Source organism: Aulonocara stuartgranti, assembly GCF_965226115.1.
Source record: "Aulonocara stuartgranti genome assembly, chromosome: 11".
NCBI lineage: Eukaryota > Metazoa > Chordata > Actinopteri > Cichliformes > Cichlidae > Aulonocara > Aulonocara stuartgranti.
Window position 1 is genome coordinate 23,461,228 of NC_138947.1, and position 25,675 is coordinate 23,486,902.

Genomic DNA, 25,675 nt, shown 5'->3' on the forward strand with positions numbered 1-25,675 from the left:
TCCTGTTTTTTAAAAATATACAATTTTAATTACTTTATCGAAGGTTAATCCAAATACTATGGATGTCGCATTAGTGCTTGTCATTAAGTTATGGTAATAGAACGACAAACCTTAAAATAAAGCTTAAGCACAGGCAGAAATGTATGTCGTCCAGTAGACCTGTGACTGCCTTTTACATGCAACAAATGTGCTGAATATATCAGTATTTATCCTTTTCTTTCTATGGGTACAATGGAGGATTTAAAAACAGCCAAAGTTGAAAAGTGCGATCTAAATTAATAGCTGAAATGCACACCTGAGTTTTACTCTATGTAGGGACGCCTGCTGCTGCTCTGAATGGGCCCAGATTGCTTGACCATTACACTGAAAAAGGTTTTACTCAGGCATGTGGCATGCAAGTAACTGCTTCCTGCAAAGCACAGTGTGAATCTGAGTGTGTGTGTTTGAAAGGAGGCTTATTTTAAGTGATGGGCCTGAAGGCATTGAGAGCCAGTGCCAAGGGCCAGTGTAGAGTGAAAGTGAAGAGAATTCGAGGTGTGAGGGATGCTGGGAAGAGCGAAAGGAAAATAACAGCAGAAAAATGACCAGTTTTTTTCCCCCCTGTCACTACTTTAGTATTCTGTTTCTTTCTTTCTTTCACTCGTTCTGCTTCCTTTCCTCTTCATGTAATATCGGTTGGTAGATAAGTAAAGTTTGAACTCCTCGTTTAATATTCTGGCTCTTTTAGTATCCAGATTACCCTACTTAAAGTCTGCCTGTTATTAAACTGTGGCCTGTGGGGGCCTTGTTTATTCTCTTTATTAGTGCGGTGGTTCATTATAGTAGCCATTAGCAGAACTGCAGGATTTGTTTTCTATGTGAGACAATGAGGAGAAAAACACAGCTATGGACTTGGGTAATGCTTTATTGTTACCTATGTGGTCGGATCTATCACAGAACGTGTTTGTCAGTACATGCACAATAAACACTCAGTGGCATTTAGGAAATCCATATTCCTTAATCCTGCCTGGTGATTGTAGCTTTTTGCGCTTGTTTGTCTCTGCTCTTATTGCATATGGCCTTTGTGTATATTTGCATATCCACCTTGTTTAAATGTGGATCAGAGTATCAGTGTGTCTGTGGGTCGTCAATATCAGGGTTCTGTTTGACTGTGAAGACTTGGGTTTTCAGGATCAATAAAGTTTTCTCTTGTTTCTTTGTGTTACAGGTCCAGCAGATTGATCGAGTGGTGGAAGTAGTGGACGAGGCTGTTAAAGGTATTTTACCACAGAAAGGCACACACACACGCATTCTTGTTTTACGGTCTTTGCGTGGTCTTTAACGTAATGCTAACCACCGCAATTAAACTCAAAACGAAGGTCCTCTAACACAAATCCATATCCCGACTACAACACAAAACAAATTTGCACTTATGCATGGAAGGAATAAGATCCAAGGATGTATTATTTTATCCAACCATCCATCCATCCATTCGCTTCCACTCATCCTTTGGCAGGGTCACGGGGGGCACTGGAGCCTATCCCAGCTGTCTTAGGGCGAGAGGCGGGGTACACCCTGGACAGGTCGCCAGTCTGTCATAGGGCTAACACATATACACACATAACCGTTCGCACTCACATTCACTCCCGCATTCATACCTATGGGCAATTTAGACTTTCCAACTAACCTATCCCCACTAAGTGCATGTCTTGGGACTGTGGGAGGAAGCTGGAGGACCCGGGGAGAACCCACGCAAACACGGGGAGAACATGCAAACTCCACACAGAAAGGCCTAATGGTGGAATTGAACTCAGGACCTTCTTGCTCATGCTAACCACCGCGTGTATTATTTTAGTCTCTCCACTTTTACTACCTTACTACAGTCTACTTGACCAGTAAGAATCAGAGTGTATCACACTGCATCAGAAGAGCACATAATCAAATGCTGATGACTTAATATTATACTAACACTGTTAAAAAAATCAAAAATTATTAGCTATAATAGTGTTAAGGTTGTTAAAAAATGTAGTATTTTCCAAAGTGAATGGAAAGAGCATGCTTTTTATGTTGTCATGGTAAACTAAAAACAACAAAAAACAACAACATTTGACTAAATAATTGTTTTAAATGTGTATTTTAAAGCAAAAGTCTTCAGCTTTTGTTGAAACCGATCTAACTGTCTGAGCTGCTTCTTAAATGATCCTCTCTGTCTGAGCAGCTCACTGACAGACACACATGGCAGTTATAGGTCATCCGTTTAAACTGTTAGCGAACCACCACACTTAGCTGTTTAATGACGGTCAGAGAGAGTTTACAGTGTGAGTGAGTCTAGTCAAGCTGTCATACACCCCCAGCTGTTCTCTAATAAAGAACAGATTGAGTTTACACTGTGTGTGTGTGTGTGTGTGTGTGTGTGTGTGTGTGTGTGTGTCTGAGTGACTACTTTGCACTGCAGGGTTCACTCTAATGAAGGACAGCTGAACTAAGGCTTAATTTTACAATGTGTCATCAAGCCTAAACTGTGAGCCTACACACAAGCTCACAGTCACACATCTACTCTGTGACTTTTATTCCCCCTTTCTTCTCTGTGATTTGCTCATTCTGTCTTTTTTTCTCCCCATTTCTTTCTCCCACCCTTCCTACATCTTTTGATCTCTTCCCTTCCTCTCTTTCGCCTCTCACCCCCCGTTTCTTTCCCTCCCCTTTTCCTCCCACCATCAGCCCCTCCATAGAAACTAATTTCCCCAGTATCATTACTGTTCTTTATGACCTCGTATAAACTGAGAGCTGTTATTTCGTCTCAGAGGCCTTGGCATAAACCTTAAAGCTGGGGGATTTGCCTATCGTAATGGCTACTAAAATACTTACTTCAATGAACTGCTAATAGATACAGGTCTTTGCTGTGCCAAAATTGCTTGCAGGTCCTGTTTTCCACATGACAAGAGTACTCATATGCTTTTGGGGACTCGCTTCTTAGCGTGTGTGACTTTTTCATTTAGTTCCAGGCTTTAAATGAATTAAACATCCTTGATGTCATGAGGATACATCATAGTTGTAAAGCTGCTTTTTTATCATAGTGCATCTGTGCAATAAAGACTTCAAGTTACTACCTGTAGTATATGATAGCACGTGTTTTTATCCCGTCGTGTTATCTCAGCTTGACTCCCTGGCTTAGTCGGTGCATGCTCACTTATACAGTGTTATTTATTTGTTGGTGGTGGTGTTACTGTGGTTACGAGCTTGATTATCCAGATCAATTTGTTTTAGTTGTGCCACAAGTTAATTTCTTGTTAACAACAACCCGTGCTTTGACTCCGTCTTGTATTCCGAGCCCACTGGCAGTTCCATTTACGGAAAAACAAAAAAAGACACATTAATGACACCCGTGGATACACATTTTTACAAGGGCAGCTTTTATGATTCTCGGCAATGCTCAACAGACAAATACACACCACAAGAACAAATGAGTAAAAGAGTAAAATATTTTTAATCGAGAAGAATGTATGGAAAAACCCACAAAAAGATACTAATAATCTGATCTTGGGACTTTTTTATTATTAAGACTCCTAATATTCATATTCTTTCACTGAGAAATGCCCTTGGATAGTACTTTTTCACCTGATATTCATTTATCGTTAAGGAAACAGTTTATAGTTGGTGTGTGAATGCCACACAAAGACAGGGAGTAGGAAAAGCATAGTTAGGATAATTTATGTGTGCAGCTACAAATCAGAGAATATAACCTTGTGAGCCTTATTTCACCAGTATTAATAACCTGTTTATCAATGCAGAGGGAAAAAACTGAGCAGAAGTGTGGTTGAACAGATGCAGACAGATGATAGTAAGTGAAGTAAGAAGAAAGAAAAACTAGGACTTTTACTTATGTTTTAAGTCATCTGAAGATGTTCTGAGTATCGTATCCGCTCTGAGAGAGCCCCTCTAAATGTGACCAAAAAATCTTCCTTGTAAAGCATCAAAACCTGGATGACGTTTAAGGGAAGCACTCTTCGGAATTGTTGGCGTTGTAGCGCTCATGCATTTGATGCGTGTGTGAGAAAATTTCCCATCAAAACTGGTTGGTGTGAGATTTGGTCAGGACATAAACAGCTTTTTCAAAGACGGTCTTACATATTTAATAAAGAGTTAGGTTGAAAGGATAAATGGAAAAACAGGAAACCCTCCCGTCCTTCTCATCTGCCACCTCTGTCCCCTCTTTTCAATACATTCCCATCAGCTCTCCCCCATTCCTGCCTGCTACTTTACAATCAACCTAGAACCTCTGCTTATAAGACATCAGACACAGGTCAACAGGTCATCCTTTTAGCGTTCTACCTCTCCCTCCAAACCATCCATCTGGCTATCCTACACATCTTTCATCATCATCCAAGCATCTACAAATCTTAGCTTCACATCCATCTATCATTCCCTTTCCTTCCTTCTCTTTTCTGGTGTGTTTTAGTGGGACGTTATGAGTGGATAGGACATTTCTAGCAGTTTAGATTTAAAGGAAAGAAAAGAACAGATTGAGGAAAGTTGAGAAGGAAAAAGAGGAGGGCAGTCAGTCACAAGAAAATGTGGTATTAGTAGACGGGAGTGTGTGTGTCTATGACTATGCAGGGTTGCCCATCACAGCAGTTGGCCTCTGTAAACTCTGTAATTGAGATGACAAATAGTGAAGCGTTCTTTGGTTTTCTTCAGCAAGTCATATTAGCTATTTTATCTCTTGCTTCCCATTCATGGTCCCCTAGGCCCTGAAATTGAATTTGGCTTTGGGTACGTTCCTGGAGTGACTCCATGCTGGCAGTGAGATTATTTCTAGAGTCTTCTGCGGTAGTCACAGTGACAGGGGTCCTGTGCAGTATTAGAGAGCAAAGGAGTATGTGGGGAATGACAATTTCCAGTTTTATTAGAATGGACAAGCTCATTATTTGGGGGAAAAAAACATCTGGAAATCCAGCACCATACTGGTAATTGCTTTTTCCTGACAAGTCTGTGTTTGCAATTATGTTTAGTAAGTATATTTTCCCACCGCGCAGAAATAAATGTTCAATATGAAAGTAGAAAAAGAGGGAATTCTAAAAACAGATTTTACCACAAACCTGCACCGAAATTACTCTTGTGACTTTTTGTAGCCATTAACATTTCACATATTCCAAATGTTTCAGGGCATTATTAGCACATGCATGAGTTTTCAATCCTTGTTTCATGACTGAGGGTGGATGCACAGATCCAGGGGAGGAAAAAAAAATGTGGGGCCAAATGTGGTCCAAATCCCAGCTGTTTTCCACAAGGGACATTTTTGTATTTCCTTGCTTGTACTGGGATATTAAGACCAGTCATGCATCAGCGATTGGCTCTTTGTCCTCCTCTGGGGCAGATTGTCATTTTTATCTACCAATTGATAACCATGCTTCCTGCTCTGAACCCACCCTCCCAAGAGACCCTTGTATTGCGGATGAAAACAGGAAGACAATTCCATCCCTCAGCGCCTCCATCTCACACACAGCTAGCTAGCAGCCTATTAAACAGTTAGAGAAGAGAGAGTACTGCGTCCCATTTCCACACACCAAAGGCTAGATGTCACTAACTGTTAGGCTCAGCTGTGGATTTTCATTTGCCTTGGTTGACACTATGATAGCCAAATATAAATAATTTCTGTTAGTTCTCACTGTGAGTAAAGTAGAGGAATCCCCTTTTTCATTTCTAATATTATCAGTTTTTGGTTTTTTCAATTTTTTTATGTGACTTTATTCTTGGTCAGTCTATTAGTTTACCTCCTTTTTTCTTTTGAATGTTGACAAACAGTGTGGCTTTCTGCGTCTTTGTTCCCTCCTTTTTTACTTTTCCTGCCTTTGTAATTAATTGTATTCAGCTGGGCCTTATTACCCTCTTCCTACTGTGTTTCCATTGTGTTTGTTAACCCCTAGTCTGTGTGAGGTTGTTAGGCATAGGATGGGTCTGTTCTTTTTGGTTGTACTTTTTGTTGGATACCAACTTTTATAGTGTGCATGGGCACACGCTGAGGACCCCTCCCAACCCCAAAACAGTGTTAATGAGAGCCAGAGGCCCCAAAGTCCATTTCTGAGAAGGAAAAACCCTGTTTGCATGTGCTTCGATCTGCTATTATGTCTTTGCTCATTGTCCTGTTCGTACTAAATTTATCCACAGTAGATGAGAGCGATTTATTTGAGGTCGATTTTGCACAATGGGAAGTTTGATTTCTGTTTGGCATTTTGCTTGTGGGTGAAATGCAAATATAATCTCATTGTTTGCATTGTAAGTTTGATGAGAGACATACTCACGAGAGAGCAAGTGCTCTGACAACCAATACGGGCAAAATGTTTCTTACGTCTGTTATATTGTATTTATTTTTCTCTTTAGCAGTGCAATTCAGATTTGGCATTTAAAATACAGCAACAAAAATACTTCAGTGTGCCTTTTTAAACATGTTTGCATCCATCTGCACATGGACAGTAGTGTGATAGTCAGTCAGCGTTTTAGTAGGATCATTTGATTATGTGAGACGATTTGTTTTTGTTGTTTTTCAGGCCACTCGGTTCGTCTGTTGGGTCAGAAGAAAGATGGAGGCCGAAGACTTGGAGGAGCTCGACTGGACCTCCCCAAGATCAGGAAGAACCCTCTCATTGAAATCATCTCCATTAACACCGGGTAGGACACGGAGACACTAACAGAAAACACAGCCTAAAGTGTTTATGTTACAACTGAATACAGTTTTATTGCCTTCCCAGTTTGCTGCATGTGCATGTCGGTGTGCTCTCTCTTTGTGGTTGCTCAGCTACTTGAGCAGCGCATCTCTATGCCTAATTAATAAGGGTATTTTAAATCACTTCACAAGGTGTGCATGCGTGTATGAAATCTGAGTATGTTCATGAACATATATTGGTATTTATCAAGTGGAAATGTAATAGGAGTAAAGTAAAGTAAAATTTTATTTATATAGCACCTTTCAAGATAAAATCACAAAGTGCTTTACAGAGGCAGAAAACGGACATTAAAATCTAAAACAAAACAAAATCAACCAAAAGCGCATTTAAACAGACAGGTTTTTAACTGCTTTTTAAAAGACATGACTGAGTCTACAGATCTCAAACTCAAAGGGAGTGAGTTCCAGAGTCTGGGAGCCACTGATACAAACGCTCTGTCACCTTTTGTTTTTAACCTTGTATGCGGGACAACCAGCAACCCCTGGTCACAAGATCTCAGGGACCTGCTGGGGTGATAAGAAAGAAGAAGATCACTTAAGTTGGAGCTACACTGTGCAGGGCCCTATAAGTCATGATTATGATCTTAAATTGGACCCTGAACTTGACAGGGAGCCAATGCAGCTGAATCAGCAGGGGAGTGGCGTGCCTAACATGCCTCTCAGTTTTTTCTCAGTGTACTATTACAAAAGCATAATTTTAAAAAACGCATTTTCTCCATCATCGCTGTGATGATCTGCAGGATCTTGCCTTTTAAGTCACTCCTAGTTAATTTAAAAATAGTTTTTCTACATTATATCTAAATTTTGTCAATTTATATACATTTGATAATTAAGTCTTAAATACACAGACTCTGAGACCTACATCCTCTTGCACAGCTGGACTTTATGGGTGAATTTTATGTTGTTTACAGATATGTGTCCTCTAACTCATGCACTATATTCTCAGTAGACTAGTTAAAAAGGGTTATGACAGACTAATTCCTAGTGCTGGACCTCCACTGAGGATAATCCATCAATCATCCGAATGCATGTCTTCCGGGTCTATATATTAATGGCTTGACTCCCAGACCAAGTACTCTTGTACCAAAGCAATAATCCTCTTTATGAGTATAGCATTCTAGGCTTAAATGCACAGTATTTGTTCTTGTACAGATGTGTTCAGGCCCTCCTGCTTTTTAGCTAGCTGTCGAGTAAACAAGCTTAAGCTGTTCCTAAGCACCATTAAGAAGTTGTAGACTTCACATAATCAGCAGTGCATCGTCTCTTTCTTTGAACCTCTTGTGTTTACATTTATTACAGTCAGTGAGGGGGTTGAAGATTTTACTTGAATTACTAGTTTTCTCCTTGAATCTGTTGGACTACTTGCAGCAGCATTCTTATGCTTATTTTCGCACTTAACGTGATAAGATCATGCTTATCATGCTGCTGCTTAAAACTGTATTTGTTTTGTCAGCAAAGGTCTCCCTATATAGTGTCTGCAGTCATTGAAGTCATTATATGTAACATCAGTTTTGGTGTATAACCACTAGCATTGCTGTTGGTGGTAGTAAAATATATAGCCTGTTGTATTCCCTCACTTGCGTGCTTGTACTTCTAGAGCGAAGAGAGTATCATCCTTTACCTCAAAGATGTGTTCAAAGTGATGTTATTATTACACAACATACATGATGATAATGGATGCATACTCCAAGGTTAACTGAGAAGTTGTGGGAGTCTTTCCTGAAGAGCGGGTTGTGTTTCAGATGTTCATAATCTGCAGAGCTCAGTTCCAGAGTAAAGCTTCTTAGACCACATTTGAGCTGATCCAAGTAGAAAATCTGTACATTTAACTGGTTCGGCCACTGTTTTTCATCTAAATTGACACTTCTGATCGGTGTCAAATTTAGCATGTCCAAATGGCAGGATTTCAATTAAATAAATCGTCTTTTGCAACATCTGCCATCAAGTGTGCACATCAGAGACAGCACTTTTCTGTAATGTTCTAAGTGTTGCTTAAAATTGGTCACCATAGTGCAGCTGGTTTATTCCTGGTTGGTCTGAAAGACACAATATTTGAAGCTGCACGGTTTATTTTTCTTCTTTTTTCAGCACTTTCCTTGCTCTTATATTTTAACATATGTATATAATTTTCAGTAAATAAACCTTAGGCTCTGTCACTTCTTTAGTCACTTCAAAACTTCAGCCTCTTTTTTAAATATCTGTAACTCTTGCTTTGTGTACCTTTGCACTAACGCTTTTGACTGTTTCTGCTGTGTTTGCTTAAGCGGGTCTTTAAACCTGGAGATACAGTGGTGTAAAAAAGTGTTTGCCCCCTTCCCGATTTCCTGTTTGTTTGTTTTTTGTCACACTTAAATGTTTCAGATCATCAAAGAAAATTAAATTTTAGACAAAGATAACAGAAGTAAACACAAAATTCAGTTTGTAAAGGAAGGTATTTAATAATAAGGGAGAATAAATTCAAACCTACATGGCCCTGTGTGAAGAAGTGATCGTTGGAATATGAACAAATGTTTGTGAAGGTTAGATAGAAAGCACTTGCATAGGAAAAGCATAGAAAAAAGCCATGTATGAATTGGTGAATGAGACAAGTTATATAAAGTGCTTTGAGTGCCCAGAGTAGAAAAGCGTAATGCAAGAACTGGTCCATTTACCATTTAAATAGGATCTGCCTGACAAAGTTGAGTAGACCTAAAGATCCTCAAAAGTCAGACATCATGCCGTGATCCAAAGAAATTCAGGAACAAATGAGAAACAAAGTAATTGAGATCTTTCAGTGTGGAAAAGGTTATAAAGCAATTTCTAAAGCTTTGGGACTCGAGCGAACCACAGTGAGAGTCATTATCCACAAATGGCAACAACATGGAACAGTGGTGAAGTTTCCCAGGTGTGACCAGCTGATCAGAACTGCTGAAGCACAACAGTTCTGATCAGCAAGACAGTGATCCAAAACCCACCAGCAAGTCCGCCTCTGAACGGCTTAAGAAAATCAAAATCAAGACTTTGCAGTGGCCTAGTCAAAGTCCTGACCTGAATCTGATTGACATATGGTATGAGGTATGACTTTAAAAAGGCAGTTCATGCTTTACAACCCTGTAATGTGGCTGATTTACAACAATTCTGCAAAGATAAGTGTGCAAATATTCCTCCACAGCACCATAAAAGACTCACTGGCAGTTATTGCAAAAGCTTGATTGCCGTTGCTGCTGCTAAGGTTGGCCCAGCCTTTTATTAGGTTTAGGGGGCAGTTGCTTTTTCACAAACTTTTCCCCCCCTTAATAATAAACACCTTCATTTAGAAACTGCATCTTGTATTTACTTCTGTTATCTTCGTCTAATATTTAAATTTTTTTGATGATCTGAAACATTTACTGTAAGCGTGACAAACACATGAAAAAATAGAAAGGGGGGCAAAGACTTTTCACACCACTGTATATGAATTGTGTTTGTGGCTTTGTGTTGCAGTATGGGTGTGCAGATGTCAGTCTCTTGGAGCCTCCTGCCAGCAGGAGGTCTGTGTCTGATCCAGATGATCTCGCTGTTGTTTTTCAAAGGGTTGGGCTGGCAACAAATAAATCCTCTTGTTTTTAACCAAAACGGCTTCAGTAGAATAGTGGATTATTCAAATATTTGATTGGGTGAATCGACCAAATCTCTTCCAGATAACACTTATGTTACTGAAAATCCAAGCTTAATATGCGCTTTTGTATGAGCTGGTCAGCCACTGCTGTCAGTAATTTGACATGGTCCTCTTAAGGTTAAAGTGTGTGTGTGTGTGTGTGTGTGTGTGTGTGTGTGTGTGTGTGTGTGTGTGTGTGTGTGTGTGTGTGTTTGGGGGTGTAATGGAAAGAAGACAAAATGTGTCCTTTATGTTTTCTAGTTTTGGATGATCAGTCGTAATTATTCCTCTGAGGTCTTGGTGACATCACTGGTGACATTTGTCAGCTGTTAAAACAGAGAAATCCTTGTGTGGGACACAGGCGCTCACATTCACTTTTTTTTTTAAAATAACCGAAGAGAACACTCAAAACCATTTATGTGTGTGTGTCTTCATTCGTGTAGCTTTTAATGTCTCGAGTTTGTTGCCAATTTGCCTTTTTATATGAACTCGTGGGATGCATTGATTTGAGGGCGCTCTCTTCTATTCTTGCCAAATGTCAAGTAGGTGTCATGCTTCAGGGTGGAGGGCTTCCACAGATCTTTGAAAAGTTGCAAATCTCGTATAAATTTAGGGTTTAAAAACTGAACGTGTCTTAAACCCGGTTGATATCTCCATGCTTTTTTTTTTTTTTTTTGCCATGTCTAAGATATTTTTTCTTAGAATTCTACTAGTGCTATTTTGAATTTTAGAATGGTATCCAACATGTAGTAAATCAAAGCGCCAGATTACAGTTATCTCAAAGTGCTTAGGGCAAAGACACTACAACAATTCAGCGAAAACCCCAACAATTAGACGACTCTGAGCTTTAGAACTTTAGATGATCACAGAGTGAAAGGTCAAGTAGTTCATATTTTCAATTTAACAAGCAAACAAACACACCCCCTCCCAAAAGAAGAAGAAATAAATAAATTATTTTGCACATGCTAATTTTATTCTGGATCTCGTAGATGAACCTAGGGAACCATCCTCTTTGCTTTATTATTGCTAATCCTACCAAAAGCCTGGCACAGTGACTCACCTGGGAGTACCTATGAAAATGTAATTTTGTGTTCAGATTGATTCACAATATTAGTTTCATTAAGTTGCATATTAATTTCATTTGCTCCTGTTAAATCCACATTAGATTGGCTTTCCGCCCCCACCAAGTTAATTTCATCTCATCAGAATACATTCACCGTAGTCTAGCTAGGCCATACGTAGCCTCGGCTTTGTATTAAAGAAACATTGTTAGATTTCTTCTTGGCCAGTAGCACAGTTACTTTTAGTTGTCTTTACTAGCTACATAAATGAACAACAGTCCTGGATTGTACTTTGAAAGGGCCACCATGTTCCTGTGATATGATCCTTATATCATTTGTAGGTTTATTTTAGTAAGTAAGTGAGCAAAATGTATTTATATAGCACATTTCACAGATAAAAATCACAAAGTGCTTCACAATAAAAAAGAAATACAAAAAAAAATAATATAAAAAAACAGTGAAGAAATTAATTATTTTAGTCCTTTATTTATCCAGGTAAAAATATCTCATTGAGATTAAAAATCTCATTTCCAAGCGAGACCTGGCATCATGGCAACAAAATTAAAATCAAAAGCTCGTTTCTATAAAAATGTCTTCAGCTGCTTTTTAAAGGAGTCAGTGGAGTCTAGACGGCGTAAAGACAACGGCAGGGAGTTCCACAGCCTTGGTGCCAGTGCCCGAAAAGCCCGATCCCCACGTGTTCGGGATGAAGCATGAGGTTTTAACAGTTCAGAGATATACTGGGGAGCTTCACTGTGCAGAGCTCTAGAAGTTATAATTAAAATTTACCAATGAAGAGAAGCCAAAACTGGAGTAATGTGTGACCTCTTGTTTGTGCCAGTTAAAAGTCTTGCCGCGGCATTCTGTAGAGTTCGAAGGCGATCCAGAGCTGATTTGTTGAGACAAATAGGGAGTATATACAGCAAAAAGAGAATCGGACCTAAAACAGATCCTTGAGGTACCCCAGAAGGCAGAACTGATGATTCAGACAACACATGATTCATACACACAGTAAAAGAACTCGCAGATAGATATGACATAAACCATTTTAAAACAACACCAGTTATCCCAAACAAGTCCTTCAGCCTATTTATCAGAGGTGAGATCCAGCATAACCAGAATGGTGTACTCTCCAGAGTCTGCTGCCATCAGAATGTCACTAGACACTTTAAGCAAAGCTTTTTCAGTGGAGTGCAATTTGCGGAAACGAGACTGGAAAATGTCCAGAACATTGTTCTTCTCCAAAAAGTTAAGTTGTTCTCCAACTGTTTTTTCCAAGATCTTTGACACCATTGGTAATTTTGATATTGGTCTTTAACTGCTTGGAAGAGATGTGTCCAAATTTGGTTTCTTTAATATTGGTTCAACAATAGCTTGTTTAAAATAGCTGGGAATTTTAATTTGGTTTCATTTTGCTTCCGATTTTGGATTTGAGTTGGATTCACTTTCACACTTCCAAACATTGGGAGTCATATATATTATGCATGTTGTATTGCAAATATACACTCACTGGCCACTTTTGCTGTCACTTGTTAGTAGTGGGTTGGGCCCCTTTCTGCTTTCAGGGTTGCCTTAATTATTCATAACATAGATTCAAGCAAGTGCTGAAAAGATTCCTCAGAGATTTTGGTCCATATCGACGTGATGGCGTCTCACAGTTGCTGCACATTCATGATGTGAGTCTTCCGTTCCACCACATCCCGAAAGTGCTGATGGAAGCAGCCATCAGAAGATGGGTACATTGTGGTCATAGGGGGATGATGGACATGGTCAGCAACAATACTCACTCAAGTTGTAGCATTTAAATAATGCTTAATTTATACTAATGGGCCCAATGTATGAAGGGAAAATATCCCCCAAACCGTTACACCACTTTATTACCTCATAAGGTAAGACGGACCGTGCTTTCATGATGTTGATGTTCAATTCTGACTGTACCATCTTAATGTTGCAGCAGAAGAGACTCATTGGACTCGATAACATTTTTCTAGTCTTCTGTTGTCCAGTTTTTGGTGAGCATGTGTGAATTATAGCCTCACCTTCCTGTTCTGAGCTGAGTGGCTCTTGGTCTTATACTGCTGGAGCCATCATCATGCACAATATATCCAAACATCTGCTTGAATCTTCTGTGCTTTCAGAGATGCTGTTCTGCATACCTTAGTTCTAAAAGTATACCGTTGTTCTAATGAGCGCTTATTTCCCTATCGGCTCAAACATTCAGTCTATTCTCCTCTGATTTCTGACATCAATGAGGTATTTTCACTCAGAGAACTGATACTAACTGGATATTTTCTCTTTGTTGGACCATTCTCTGTAAGCTTTAGAGGTGGTACAGAAATGGATAATCCCAGAAAATGAGAAAATCATAGTGTCATCTGCCTCTTATTCCATGTAATTCAAACCTTGAGAACTTGGATGTTTATCAACCTAGGCTTTTTCACACCTTGTGGATACATTGAATAGTCAGTGAGAGTGGTGAAGCAATGGAGGCAATAGATGTGGGAATGGGATGAAGAGTTTTTGAATAAGATCTTGTTGCTTTGAAAACCACGCTCCTTATATTTTTGATGTTGACTTCATGTTGTTGCTTGTGCTCTTTATTTGGTATAATTTTTCCTCCTCATTATTTGTTTTTGGATTGTTTTACATGGATTGAAAATCCGACGGCGATTGTTTTTGGATTTTTAAACACTATTTGAAATATAGTGGCCAACTTAATTGTGAGTGTTTTATGTGGGGTGTATTTTCAAATATTTTTATGATTTTAATATGTGATCGTTCAACGATACATCGAAGGGCTGAAAAATGCAAAGTGTTTGGAATAAACTTTGTATATAATGAAAAATCTCCCTGAAAAAAGGGAAACGAACAAAAAAGAACAGGCAAATAAACAAGACATTGGGATTGGGTGTCAAATTCTGATTAAACATTGGGGACGTGTGTGTGTGTGTGTGTGTGTGTGTGTGTGTGTGTGTGTGTGTGTGTGTGTTCGTTCAAAACCCTTTTGTGAGCAAGTTCAGATGTGGTGCTTCAGTGTCATAAACAGGAATTTACAACCACTTGCACAGAATGGGTCATTAAGTGTGTGTGTGTGTGTGTCTTGCTGTGTCTGTATCAACCTTTGCCATTAGATTCCAGGCGTAAAAAAAGTCCTTTGTTCCGCTGTTACAGCTCATTACGTTTCATTAGCTGTCTCTTCCCCGTTCTCTGTTTAGTTGCATTTCAGGCAGTTCTCTCTGTCATTGAGATTGCAGCGTGTTAAAGTCAGGTGCACATGATCCCGTCTTCTAACCTCTAACCAATAACTAACTGTATTGTTGCTCCCAGCAGACCAGTAGGTGGACAGGATGGTATCAGAATAGGCAGCAAGACTAGGCTGTGTTTCAAATGTGTTTCACAGCTCTCTGAAACACATTTGAAGAATTGCCCGAAGGCCGACTGCACCGTGATGACTGAGCGCTGTGCTGGCTTTTCGTCCTTTGCAACAAATAGTTTGAAGTTGAACTGCTAATATCAAGAGGTATCAAAAAACTTTGAAACAAAATATTCCAATGGAATGATGGTGCATTTTTTTTAATTTATAGATCTCAATTAAAATAAATATTAATGCAAAAATATACCATTGGATGCCCGCATATTAGGTTTACAATAGGTTTCAAATAGATCGGAGGATCAGAAAATTGAGTGCATGATAAATTTCAGTGCTCTTCGTTTTTGTTACAGGAGAGTAAACATTTCTTCCTCTTGTAGCTGCTGCTCTTCTCAGTCCAGGGACTATAATGGATAACCTTGGAACTTGTACACCAATTTATTCTCTCTCCTTTGTTCACGGTTTTCTATCCTGTCCCTGATTTCTCTCTCTTTTTTCTTCTTTTCACCTCGTGACATTAATAGTAATGTTCTTATCTACTTAACAGAAAGCTAATTTATCTTCCCATTACTGTGTTGAATATCGCATGAATCCATTGTTAGGGATTTGAATGGATGATTAAAACGTTTCACGTGACGGTTTTAGATGCTTTATTTGTATTTGGCTTTAATAATCTCAAGAAAAAAACAGTTTATTTTTTCTATTTTGTTATCTGCTGTTTTCATTTATGTATTTATATAGTCAACCACAATCAGTGTAGCAAAATACACCTACGCTATGCACACAGACACAATGTAAACAAAGCCAGATGAGCATGTAAAAAAATGTATGTATGAGTGCATTGTGAACATATTTGTGTTATCCGGGAGGCCCCCTATGTGTTAGCCTCCTTGTTTCCTGTGATTTGTGTCCCCTCTCCGAGCCGACACAGTGGAATAATAGGCCTTATCAACTTTAGTGCTGACCTTCACGTAGATTTGTGTTAACCATTGTGTCTAAGGTGTATTGCACAACACTTTAGCCAGCTGAGAGTGGGGTAAATTTGGGGTCACTAATGTCTTGGTGCACAGAAAATCAATTAGCCTTAGAGCAGGGTTAGGACTCAGATGTTAAGCTGCAGATACAACATCACTTTATGACTCCTGTTTTTTTGACATTACGTATCCCTGAGTAACAAGGACGGATCAGAATGAAGGTCTAAATGCTTTAGTCAAAACTAAACAAGGGAAGAAACTACAGGCAGTCCTCAGATGCTTTCATCCCACAGTTTGTCACACTCAGACCCTGCCGTTTTTAAGAGCACCTGGGTATCGTAGTCCTTGATCTGCTGTGTGCGAGTTGGAAGGCCACCCTAACAGAAGCTGCTGCAGGTGGAGACTTGATTTAAGTGTAGTTTTTTATTTTATCTTTGGAAGGTTTGTTAAGGTTGGAGGATATTGGAGGCTGGATTGAGATGGTCCACTGGCCAGTTCTGAACTCATGCATGTCAGCTAGCAACAACAAACAATGCACGCTACTTGAAACAAAAAAGCTGCATACAGGTGCTGGATGGCAGGTGTTTCTTATTTAAACAGAAAGCGATGTGAATTTTATTCTGTAGTTTAATTTGTTTGCTTGTGTCTCAATGTTGTTTCAGTTAGGGCTGTTCGATATAACGATATATATCGGATGACGATATAAAAACGTCTATCGTTTCATTTTACGCTATCGTTTGTTTTGTTGTGTCGCAAAATGAACTGTTTACGGCAATATTTTTTCATGGTTTTGATGGTCACTGTAGTGGCTATATTCATTTCTTAAAGTTCTCTCTTTCTCTTATATGTAATATAACCACACTACAGACGGACAAGCGCCTGTTTTTATGCGTTGTCGTTAGCAACAACGACGGTAAAACCATTGCGTGTCCGCTTGTTTATTTTCCACAAACCTTTCACAATAAAGCTCAAGATCCTGTTGAGACTTTTCAAAATAAACTGAATCACGTGAAAGAGGATGCAGAGTATCTACGGATGAGAAGCAAAAAAGAGCCGTCAGGTGCTAAAAAATAAACCTTAGACTCAAACGTTAGAACAGGCTTTTCCCCGCAGCACGCCGTGTAATAAATACTCAAAAAGAAACGGCGGCTGTTACAACTTATGTCTAAAAATGTATCGTTTCATGCATCTGTTAAAACACTCGACTCCAGCTACATGACGCCCAGCTGGAACCACTTCCTGCAAGTCAAGCTGCCCGAGATTCACAGAATTTACAGAAAATGTTACATTTTTGTGATTTATATCGTTATCGGATGATAGAATTCTTATATCGGGATATGAGATTTTGGTCATATCGCACAGCCCTAGCTTCAGTGAAATTTGTGCAAAAGTTTTTGAGCATGTGCTGCCCGTCTTAATATTTCAGTATTAAGAATATTGCCTCCCCAGTAAATATTAAAGTGTCAAGCAAATAACATCACAAAATTTGGAGAAAGCCCTTTTTTTCATATTTAGAAGTTATATTAGCCTCTATGTCTGATAGGATTACTTTTAAATTCGTCTTCAGTAATCATTTTAATTCCAGTCTGCTCAAAATGATCATTTCTGTCATTAAATTTCGCCATCAGTAGTGTGTCGCTGTGATCGGTCCTCTGAAAAACAACGCAAAAAAACAGCTTTTGTGCTTATGTGTATTTTTAACTCTTAGTTCTCAGTTCGCTTTTCTAATTTTGACTTTGAATAATCATGCTGGTCCTATTCCAAGAAAAGAAATGACAGTCATCGGTATGTGATTGGCGTGTTTCACTTTCAGAGCTTCCTCCGTGCTTGGATTCTTTTCTTAGTCCTCTTAACCGTTTCTCTTTGCAGATCAATCAATGTCATTATGATTGATTTATGTATTTATATGGCACATTCCTTGACTAAGCAAGGTAAAAAGTCAGAGCAAAACTCATTGAGTGCGCACTTTATAGAGGGTGTCACTTGGGAATAGCATAATCGAAAGATTCCTGGTGCGATCCTGGGAGAAGACACGAATCCCTGTGGGGTTGGATCAGGTGGGGCATCCGGCATAAGGCAAACATTATTATTTTTATTAAATGTTTTTTTGTATTTATTTGTTCCCTATAGGCACTTAAGAATGCTAATGTTACAAAAGGAATACAGGTGTTGGTGTTATAGAAAAGTATCTGCTTTAAAGGGGAGTGTCACACAAGAAGAAAAGATGGAGAGATGCAAACTCATTAGCAAAGTTATTCGATAACTTAAAAAGACTTATGTTTTGTAATTTCAGTTTCATAGCAACAGCATGGAAGTCAATGGGACTCGAGATCAACGTCTCTTTTTCCTTCTCCTATACATCATTTTTTTTACCTAATAATCAAAGCAGGTATATTTTCTCTAACTTCAGATTCTAATATCCACAGTCATTCTGCATGATATCGGTCCATATCTCTTCCACGTCGTACAACAGAATCCCGTTGGACCGCGCCGCTTGACTGCATTTTCATTTTGTTTGCCGTTGGTCAATGATCTCATCTTTTCTTTTCTGTGTTGTTTTTCTCTTGAAAGAGCAGAAGTGAAAATGCATCATGTCAAGCAGCAACAAAAGATGGAGAAAATGTGCTGATGTGCTTCAGAAAAGTGGAATTACAGCAGAATGAAGGGTGTTTACAAAAGGTTTTCTTCTCACGTACATATGTGTGAACAGTCGCAGAGACGCATGGATGCCCAATATACACACAATCTCATTTTGATTTTGCACTTCAGCACAAGACACACACGCACATACACCTCCACAACAGAATTCTCATTTTCTTTTTCTATTTCATTCTTGACACACACACACACACACACACACACACACACACACACACACACACACACGACTATATGCAGACAGGCACACACACTCACACACAGACATATGTGCACACCTCTTCTAGCTGTGTACCACAGTGGCCTCTCCTGCTGTTTATCAATCCAATGTATGGGTAGTTTTCAGCTCCAGTGGTCTGAACACTTTATTCCATTTCCCTCTTTCCCACTGCTTAACACACAAACACACAAATATATGCTCAGGACAAACACGCACACACTCCGTACACTATTCTCCACACTCGCTCACCAGGACAGACTGTGCTCCCCACAGTAAATCCAAAAGATTGATGTGTCTCCTTGGACAAAATGAGATTGTGTGTCATTACAAGGTATTATGCTACAGAACCCCTGAGTAACTGAATTAGTCCCAGTGTGTCACAGGCAAACACAATTTACACACACACACACACACTCGTGCACACACATACACACAGTAGTTTATTAGTGTGTCCATGATTTCAGGGGACATTACGTTCAGTTCGAAATGTTCTGGAGCTTTAACCATAACTACTACATGTCAAAACTTAAGCTTACTTCAACCTTAACAACATGTCTTCACCTAAAAATTTGATGACAGACATTACAGGAGCTTTTTTTTTATCCTCCTAAGGAAAACACATTGACATACTGTGACGGTGTAAACAAATTTACATCCCTACAATCTGAGCAACACCCAGACCACACACACGAGTGACTATTTTAGAGAAGATTTGTGACTCAAGCAGCAACTTTTTGTCAATAAGAAACACCAGCCGAGTAATGAGGTGATTTCCACTACATTATCTGTAGTGGTGCAGACACATGCAGTCCAGTCCAGTCATTTTGTTTTGTTGCTTTAGAGGAATGGAGTTTAAGAAGAGAGTGGTTACGTTTGTAATAAAATGTTTAGGAACCTTTTGAAAACTCTTAATTGAGAAAAAACCCAAAACATTTTAAAAGGTCTCAATAATTCCTTTACATCCTCTAATATATGCAAAGATTCTGCTAGATGTAAAATGACAACAGCTTTAAAGTGGACCTGTTATGCACATTTCCAGCTGCATATTTTTATTTGTGGATTTGATTAGAGTAGCTTTGCATGATTTACGGTTTAAAATGACCCTTATTTATCTTAGACTGGGCTTTGTTGAAGCCCCTCGGTTCATCTGCTTAAAGCAGATATCGACTTTTAGTGACGTCATACAGAGCCAAGAGGAAGAAAAAAGCTTTAGCCATGTTTTATGTGAGTAACCACCACTGTATCACACTATATACATGGTAGAGCATAATAGGTCCACTTTAAGGCATTTGACTAGTCACTCCTTGATAATTCAGTAAGAATGGAGTAAAAATTCTGTTGCACACTGACTGCATTTGAAAATAATTTCTCTCTAATGTGTAGTTAGAGACGTTGCCAACTTGTTTTAGTCAATCTGCAGTGCATCTCTCTGCAACAGGGAACTCAACCAAACTGGTTGTCATCTGGTTCTATTCTGGTTTTATTCCAATATAATAATAGGTTTGTGGAGGAATTTCTGTTTCAAATCTGAGGTTCTAGCTGAACTCTAAATGTAAGTAGTTAATGTGAATTGTTGTTTACTTTAAATTTATGTATATGTGGACAACTTATACCATATTAACACACACACATTACATGTAATTGCCAACTTGATGCAGTTCTTTTGCAGACTGACAGCAGACTGGCTCAGTCTTGCCGTTTTATCACCTTGACACATCAAACTTGCTTTGAAGATGGCAGCTGTTTGCAAGTGGTTGCAGACCTGCTCATCAACTTCAAGCAACAAGATCACAAGTTCATTGCAAACGGTCACAATCAGTTCAGGCGACCTGCGGTCTCCAACCACTGTTTTGTCTAGTGACTTGCATGAAGTAGTAAGTCAGCAAAACAAGCTGTCAGTTGACGGTTATTACTGTGTGCAGATCCTTTTGACCTCTGAATCTACCTACTGTGTGAGTCAGCTCAGCATTCAGATCATCAGCAAAAAGGGGACTTAAAAATCAAGTAAGTTAGAGTGCAAAGTGGTTAGTAAGCCAGAGAAGTGAGCCGATTACCTGACTCAGTCAGCCTGATTGTAGGCCTAACCTCATAGCATATCTTCACGTGACACTTTATCAGTGAGTTCCAAAATAAACAAATATCCCACCATTCTTTTCCAGCAACAATAGGCTGATTGACTTTAGCACAAACACCGTCTCGAGGTCAGACTACAGACAAAACAAGAAGTTGGGAAAACACAGCCACTACGTGGACGTGGAGATGTGGTTTCACACACAAGCGCACACGCTCTCACACACATACTCACGCTGACTTTTTTCAGTCAAAACAACAAGCAAAGCTGCTGTAGTAGTTTCAGAAACGCGGGGTCAACATGTGACACATTTTCGAAAATGCACACAGAGCTCTTTCAGTATTTAACACGGGGAACATGAGACTCGATAAGAGAACTCGAGAGGTCATGAACAAAGGCTGGATTGAACACAGAGAGAAACAGGGCCCAGCTGCATTAGAGCACACACTCGTAGATGAAAGGAAGCTCACTGAAATCCATGCACACACAAATACGCAAAAACAACCAATCCTCATGTGAAATATTGGTGCAAAAACTTCTTTTTTTTTTACCTAACACACAGCTTCAGAGTGTTAACCAATCGTCACAAGTCAGCGAGCCACCGTAGAAAAGTGTTCGCACAAATTTACACTTTTGAAAAATGAAGTAAAATCTCTGTGTCGTTTCAAACCCACCCTCGCAACTCCACTTAACCCCCATTGACTAAGCGCCACAAGCGCCGCTTAATCCCAAACCCTTATGATTAGAGCTCCTAATAATATTTGATGTGATGAATATTGCCTTTTTTATGACTTACACAAGATCATCGGTGTGTGTGCAGTTCCCATGCAACTTGAAATGGGTTTTAACTGCCAATCTTTTTCTGAATTACTAATAACCCCTCTATTCATTGCTCCTAATAGGTCTTAACGTCATTGTGTCAGCAGTCTTTGTTCCTTGACTCCATATTATTTCGCCACCTCCACTTTGACTTTGAGATGACACTAACAGCAAACTCACAGGCTCGAGGCATTGTTCAGCCATATAACAGCAGTTTGGAGATTTTGTTTGCTAATATACCCACTTCAGCGTCTCCCCGTCTCGACAATAAGCGCAATGACTAATCTTGCTTTACAATTTGCATGGCGCTCAGACTTCCCCTCGCAGTTTAAGCTTTGTTTTCATAATTGCGTTTTGAAGCTGGCACAATACGAGCCCCGACGAACACTAATACACACCGATGGCTGTTTTCTAATTAATGTGTAGCTTTCTAATTAATGTCTAGATTCTAAATACTTATCACTGAGAAATTATTTTCTTGTTCTTAATATGCAGCACAAGGGATCCTTCCCGAAGGGAACTGTACTTTGTTTGTGTGCGTGTGTGTGTGTGTGTATTGAGGCAGGCTTACAAATGTATAGAGGAACCTCAGGGTTTTCCTCCCTTTGTTACCTTTTCAAGGCTGCAACCACACAATCTCTCCGTCTTCATCTCACGCGCGCACACACGCACATTGGGGAGGTAACCTTTCTCATTGTAACACATTGATGAACTACACTGTTGTCAGGTACAACAGCTACCTCTGTGGTTTAATTAACTGGGACAAAACAGAAGAGGGAGCAAGGACAGATATAAAGTAGGCCAAGAAATATTTGGATTTAACTATCAAAGTGCGTCTTTACGTCACTGCAGCTGCTTAGTTTTCCTGAATGGTAAAAGCAGCTTTAAAATTGTTGTATTATTTCAAATAATTTATCATCCATCGCAACTTTAATACAAAGTAAAGGCGTGCATGTGCCTGCCACAGCGAGGGAGGGACACAGGCTCCTCTTGCGCTCAGCGTTGGTCTAGTTGTCACAGACCGTCCTGGCTAATGGAGAAGTCGAAACCGCTAATGCATTGTTGTGATACTGGACAAATGTTCAGCAACAGCAGCACACTTGAACACAGCCATACGAACGCACACACATTGCACGTTACTGATGCAAATACACACAGACACACAAGCAGGCCACTGACTGTCTCTTGAGATTAATGTTGGTGTGATCCATTCAGCTGGGCCTGATCACATTAAGATGGATTGACCCCCTGGTGGTGTGTGTGTGTGTGTGTGTGTGTGTGTGTGTCGGTGTGTGTGCACGCACACGGGGTCCCATCTGTCTGTGTTTTCTCCACAGCAAGGTCCTGTGACCTAGCTGCCATCTTTAGTGCCCTCAGCGAAGCAATACTCTGAGAAGGAGAGATGGATGGATGGATAGCTCGGTTTTCTTTTACCGTTGTGGTGATTTGTGTCATTGAAAATTCTTCTGCTATTTTAAATGAATGTCAGAACGATTATAAGAGAGGGATTGCAGCATTTTAGTGTGCGAGGTGTTAGATGGTCCAACAAATGCAGTGGAACAAGTGGATCGACATGTATAATGTAGCTGTTTGTGCCGTAACAGAATGACCTCTTTTTTTGTCATCTTTAGGTTATTGCGTGTTACTTATTTTTGACAAAGAATTTGTGTAAAGTTGTAGTGTATCTGCTCTGTAGATAGACTGTGATTAACCTTTTTTTTTTTTTTTTTATCACTGGTTTAAATGTGATCCAGTATTTAACTATGAACCATCAGAGGAAGAACAGCTGAACTTTCCTCTACGGAACATATTTATATATCACTTCTTGTATATCGATTATATAAAAAAATGTTACCATATTACAGATGATCCCAGCTTCCACCTGCGAGATGCTTCACAACATTACTCACTGGATAGTGGAAACTATCAGGATTAACGAATCCACCATCCTACTAATTGAAAAACATGGTCATTCTTGAGCACAATATTGTTTTATATATGGAGTAATATCATAGTGTGATTAGTGGTGTCTTTTGTGAGGCAGTACTTTTTGGCCCACAAATTTTGTCCTTTGTGCTTCAGGTTTCTGGGGATCAATGTTATTTTTCCGTGAATGTCAAGGATGCAGTTTATGCTTACTGTTTTTGTTTTTGGACCATAAGGCACATCGGATTATAAGGCGCATTAAGCGAAGCAAAACAGTCAGATAATTCAAACTTTACTCAACTCATTCTTCTTGCTTCCTTCTTTGAGCGAACCAGAACTGAGCTGCTTTTAGGATGCATATATAACAAATCCCAAGCATTGTTTTATTTTACCATGATCAGCTTTAGCAACAAAGTTGTACCCAATGTATTCCCAAGGTTAGAAGCCTCCATTAGTAGTACTGTGCTAATGGACAGTCAGGTTTTCAGAAGTACTGGCCCATTATTAGCTATAATTGAGTTTGTTTGGGTCTTTACCCCCAATTACTTTGCAGTATTTTGCTAATGAGATGCCACAGCGTTTTATTCAGACTGACCCAATAACATGTACTTGCAACTAATGGAACCAACGAGGGGAAAAAAAGCCAGAAAAAGAAAAATGCATAGAAATAAAATTAGATGGAAAATAGAAAATACAAAGATGTCATATGCTCACGTAACCTCAGAAATTCCATGCCAACAACAGTTGGCTGGAAAAGATGTTAAATCCATAAAATGCACCTGAACGAGACAGTTATTTTTGTAATACTGTCGGTGTGCGTGTGTGTGTGTGTGTGTTTTACCATTTTCAGTTTAATATAGGATGTAATTGATTTGCAGTTCAGGATGCTAACACATCGCACAAACTTTTTTTTAATGCCAGGTTGTACTTTTCAAACTACAATGACAAATTCGAGGTCTGAAAATGAATCCAAATTCATCAGATGGTTTTAATAGAGTGTGGTTTGGTTGATCTTCCCAACCAAGCACTCTCCCGGAGTTTACACCCTGCCATACTCAGGGGTTTAGTGTGAGGCAGTTTTATTTTTGTTCTCATTTTTCTGTTCTGCTTCATTCTCCTTTCCCTTCCTTTCACAGTCAATTTGAATCAAGCCTCTCCTTTTTCTTGAACAAAACAATGCGGCGACTCTAGCGTTTCCACTGTTTGTCTTTGAGACAGCTGTCCATGGTCACTTCTAATCCTTTGAAATAGTTTATGAAAGAGAGAACAGTTTTTACTCTCCCCTGTCTTTTAGTGCTTTTCCTTAATTGACAGGGCAAGCTTCATTACTTTCCTTTTAACCTCCTAAGACCCGAACTCTTCCACGACATGCATTTTTAATTTCTCTTTGATATTTGGGCATATTGGGGCCTGATGAATGTAAAAACAAAGAATTACCAGATTTTTTTTTTTTTTTACCTTATTTTTGTTTTTAAGAAAAATGAGAGCCACAAATGAGGATATTCATTTAAAATTTTGATAGAACCGTAGCAGTATAATGTCCTCGTAAGTGGATATCAGGCCCTTGTAGAGCAAAATTGAGTATTTTGGTGTAAATAACCCAAAATGTGATGTCCACATATGTGGACGGCAGGTCCTAGGAGGTTAAAAGTCTCTGTTCATTTATATATTCCACCTTCACATTTTGAGCTGAGTATAGTTCATTTAAGTTGACATCCATTTCCAATGGCATTGGTGAATACAACCAGCTGCTTTCATTTGATGTTTAATATATTATTAGATTTGTGCCGTATGATATAAATGGAGCACAAAAAGATTGAAACACAAGCCCCCAAAGCAAAAAACATGTTTTCTTCAATAAAGTCAAAAGTGAAGGTTTGCTCGATCTTTCTCTTTTTACATTTTCTTTTGTGTCTTTCTGTCGGTGTAGGTGTCTGAATGCGTGTACCTACTGCAAGACGAAGCATGCAAGAGGAGACTTGGCCAGTTATCCCATAGAGGAGCTAGTGGAGAGAGCAAGGCAGTCTTTTCAGGGTGAGTACCTTTTCTCTGTAGACAGACACACACTATCACTACACAGGGCTGTGCAATTATTGGAATTTCAATTTCAGTTACAGTTTTGGTTTAGAATAAGATAACTGAGATAAAAAAAATTATGTGACACATTCTTGTTTTGCCTTGGGTTATAAATCCAGCGCTCCCACTTCCTTTTCTCCTTTATGTTGGTGGATTTTGACCCTGACTGTGCTCGAATTGA

At 39.3% G+C, this 25,675-nt stretch overlaps 1 protein-coding gene across 6 annotated transcripts in view; it reads left to right on the forward strand.

The window, feature by feature from the left end:
- Positions 1 to 25,675, forward strand: part of cdkal1 (CDK5 regulatory subunit associated protein 1-like 1) — a 273,992-nt gene that overhangs the window by 83,286 nt on the left and 165,031 nt on the right. For all 6 annotated transcript variants that reach the window (XM_082550969.1, XM_082550971.1, XM_082550966.1 and 3 more), the window contains 3 exons: positions 1,208 to 1,256; positions 6,528 to 6,648; positions 25,349 to 25,452. In XM_082550969.1, the coding sequence (XP_082407095.1) occupies positions 1,208 to 1,256; positions 6,528 to 6,648; positions 25,349 to 25,452 (274 nt within the window). The remainder of the gene's footprint in view (positions 1 to 1,207; positions 1,257 to 6,527; positions 6,649 to 25,348; positions 25,453 to 25,675) is intronic.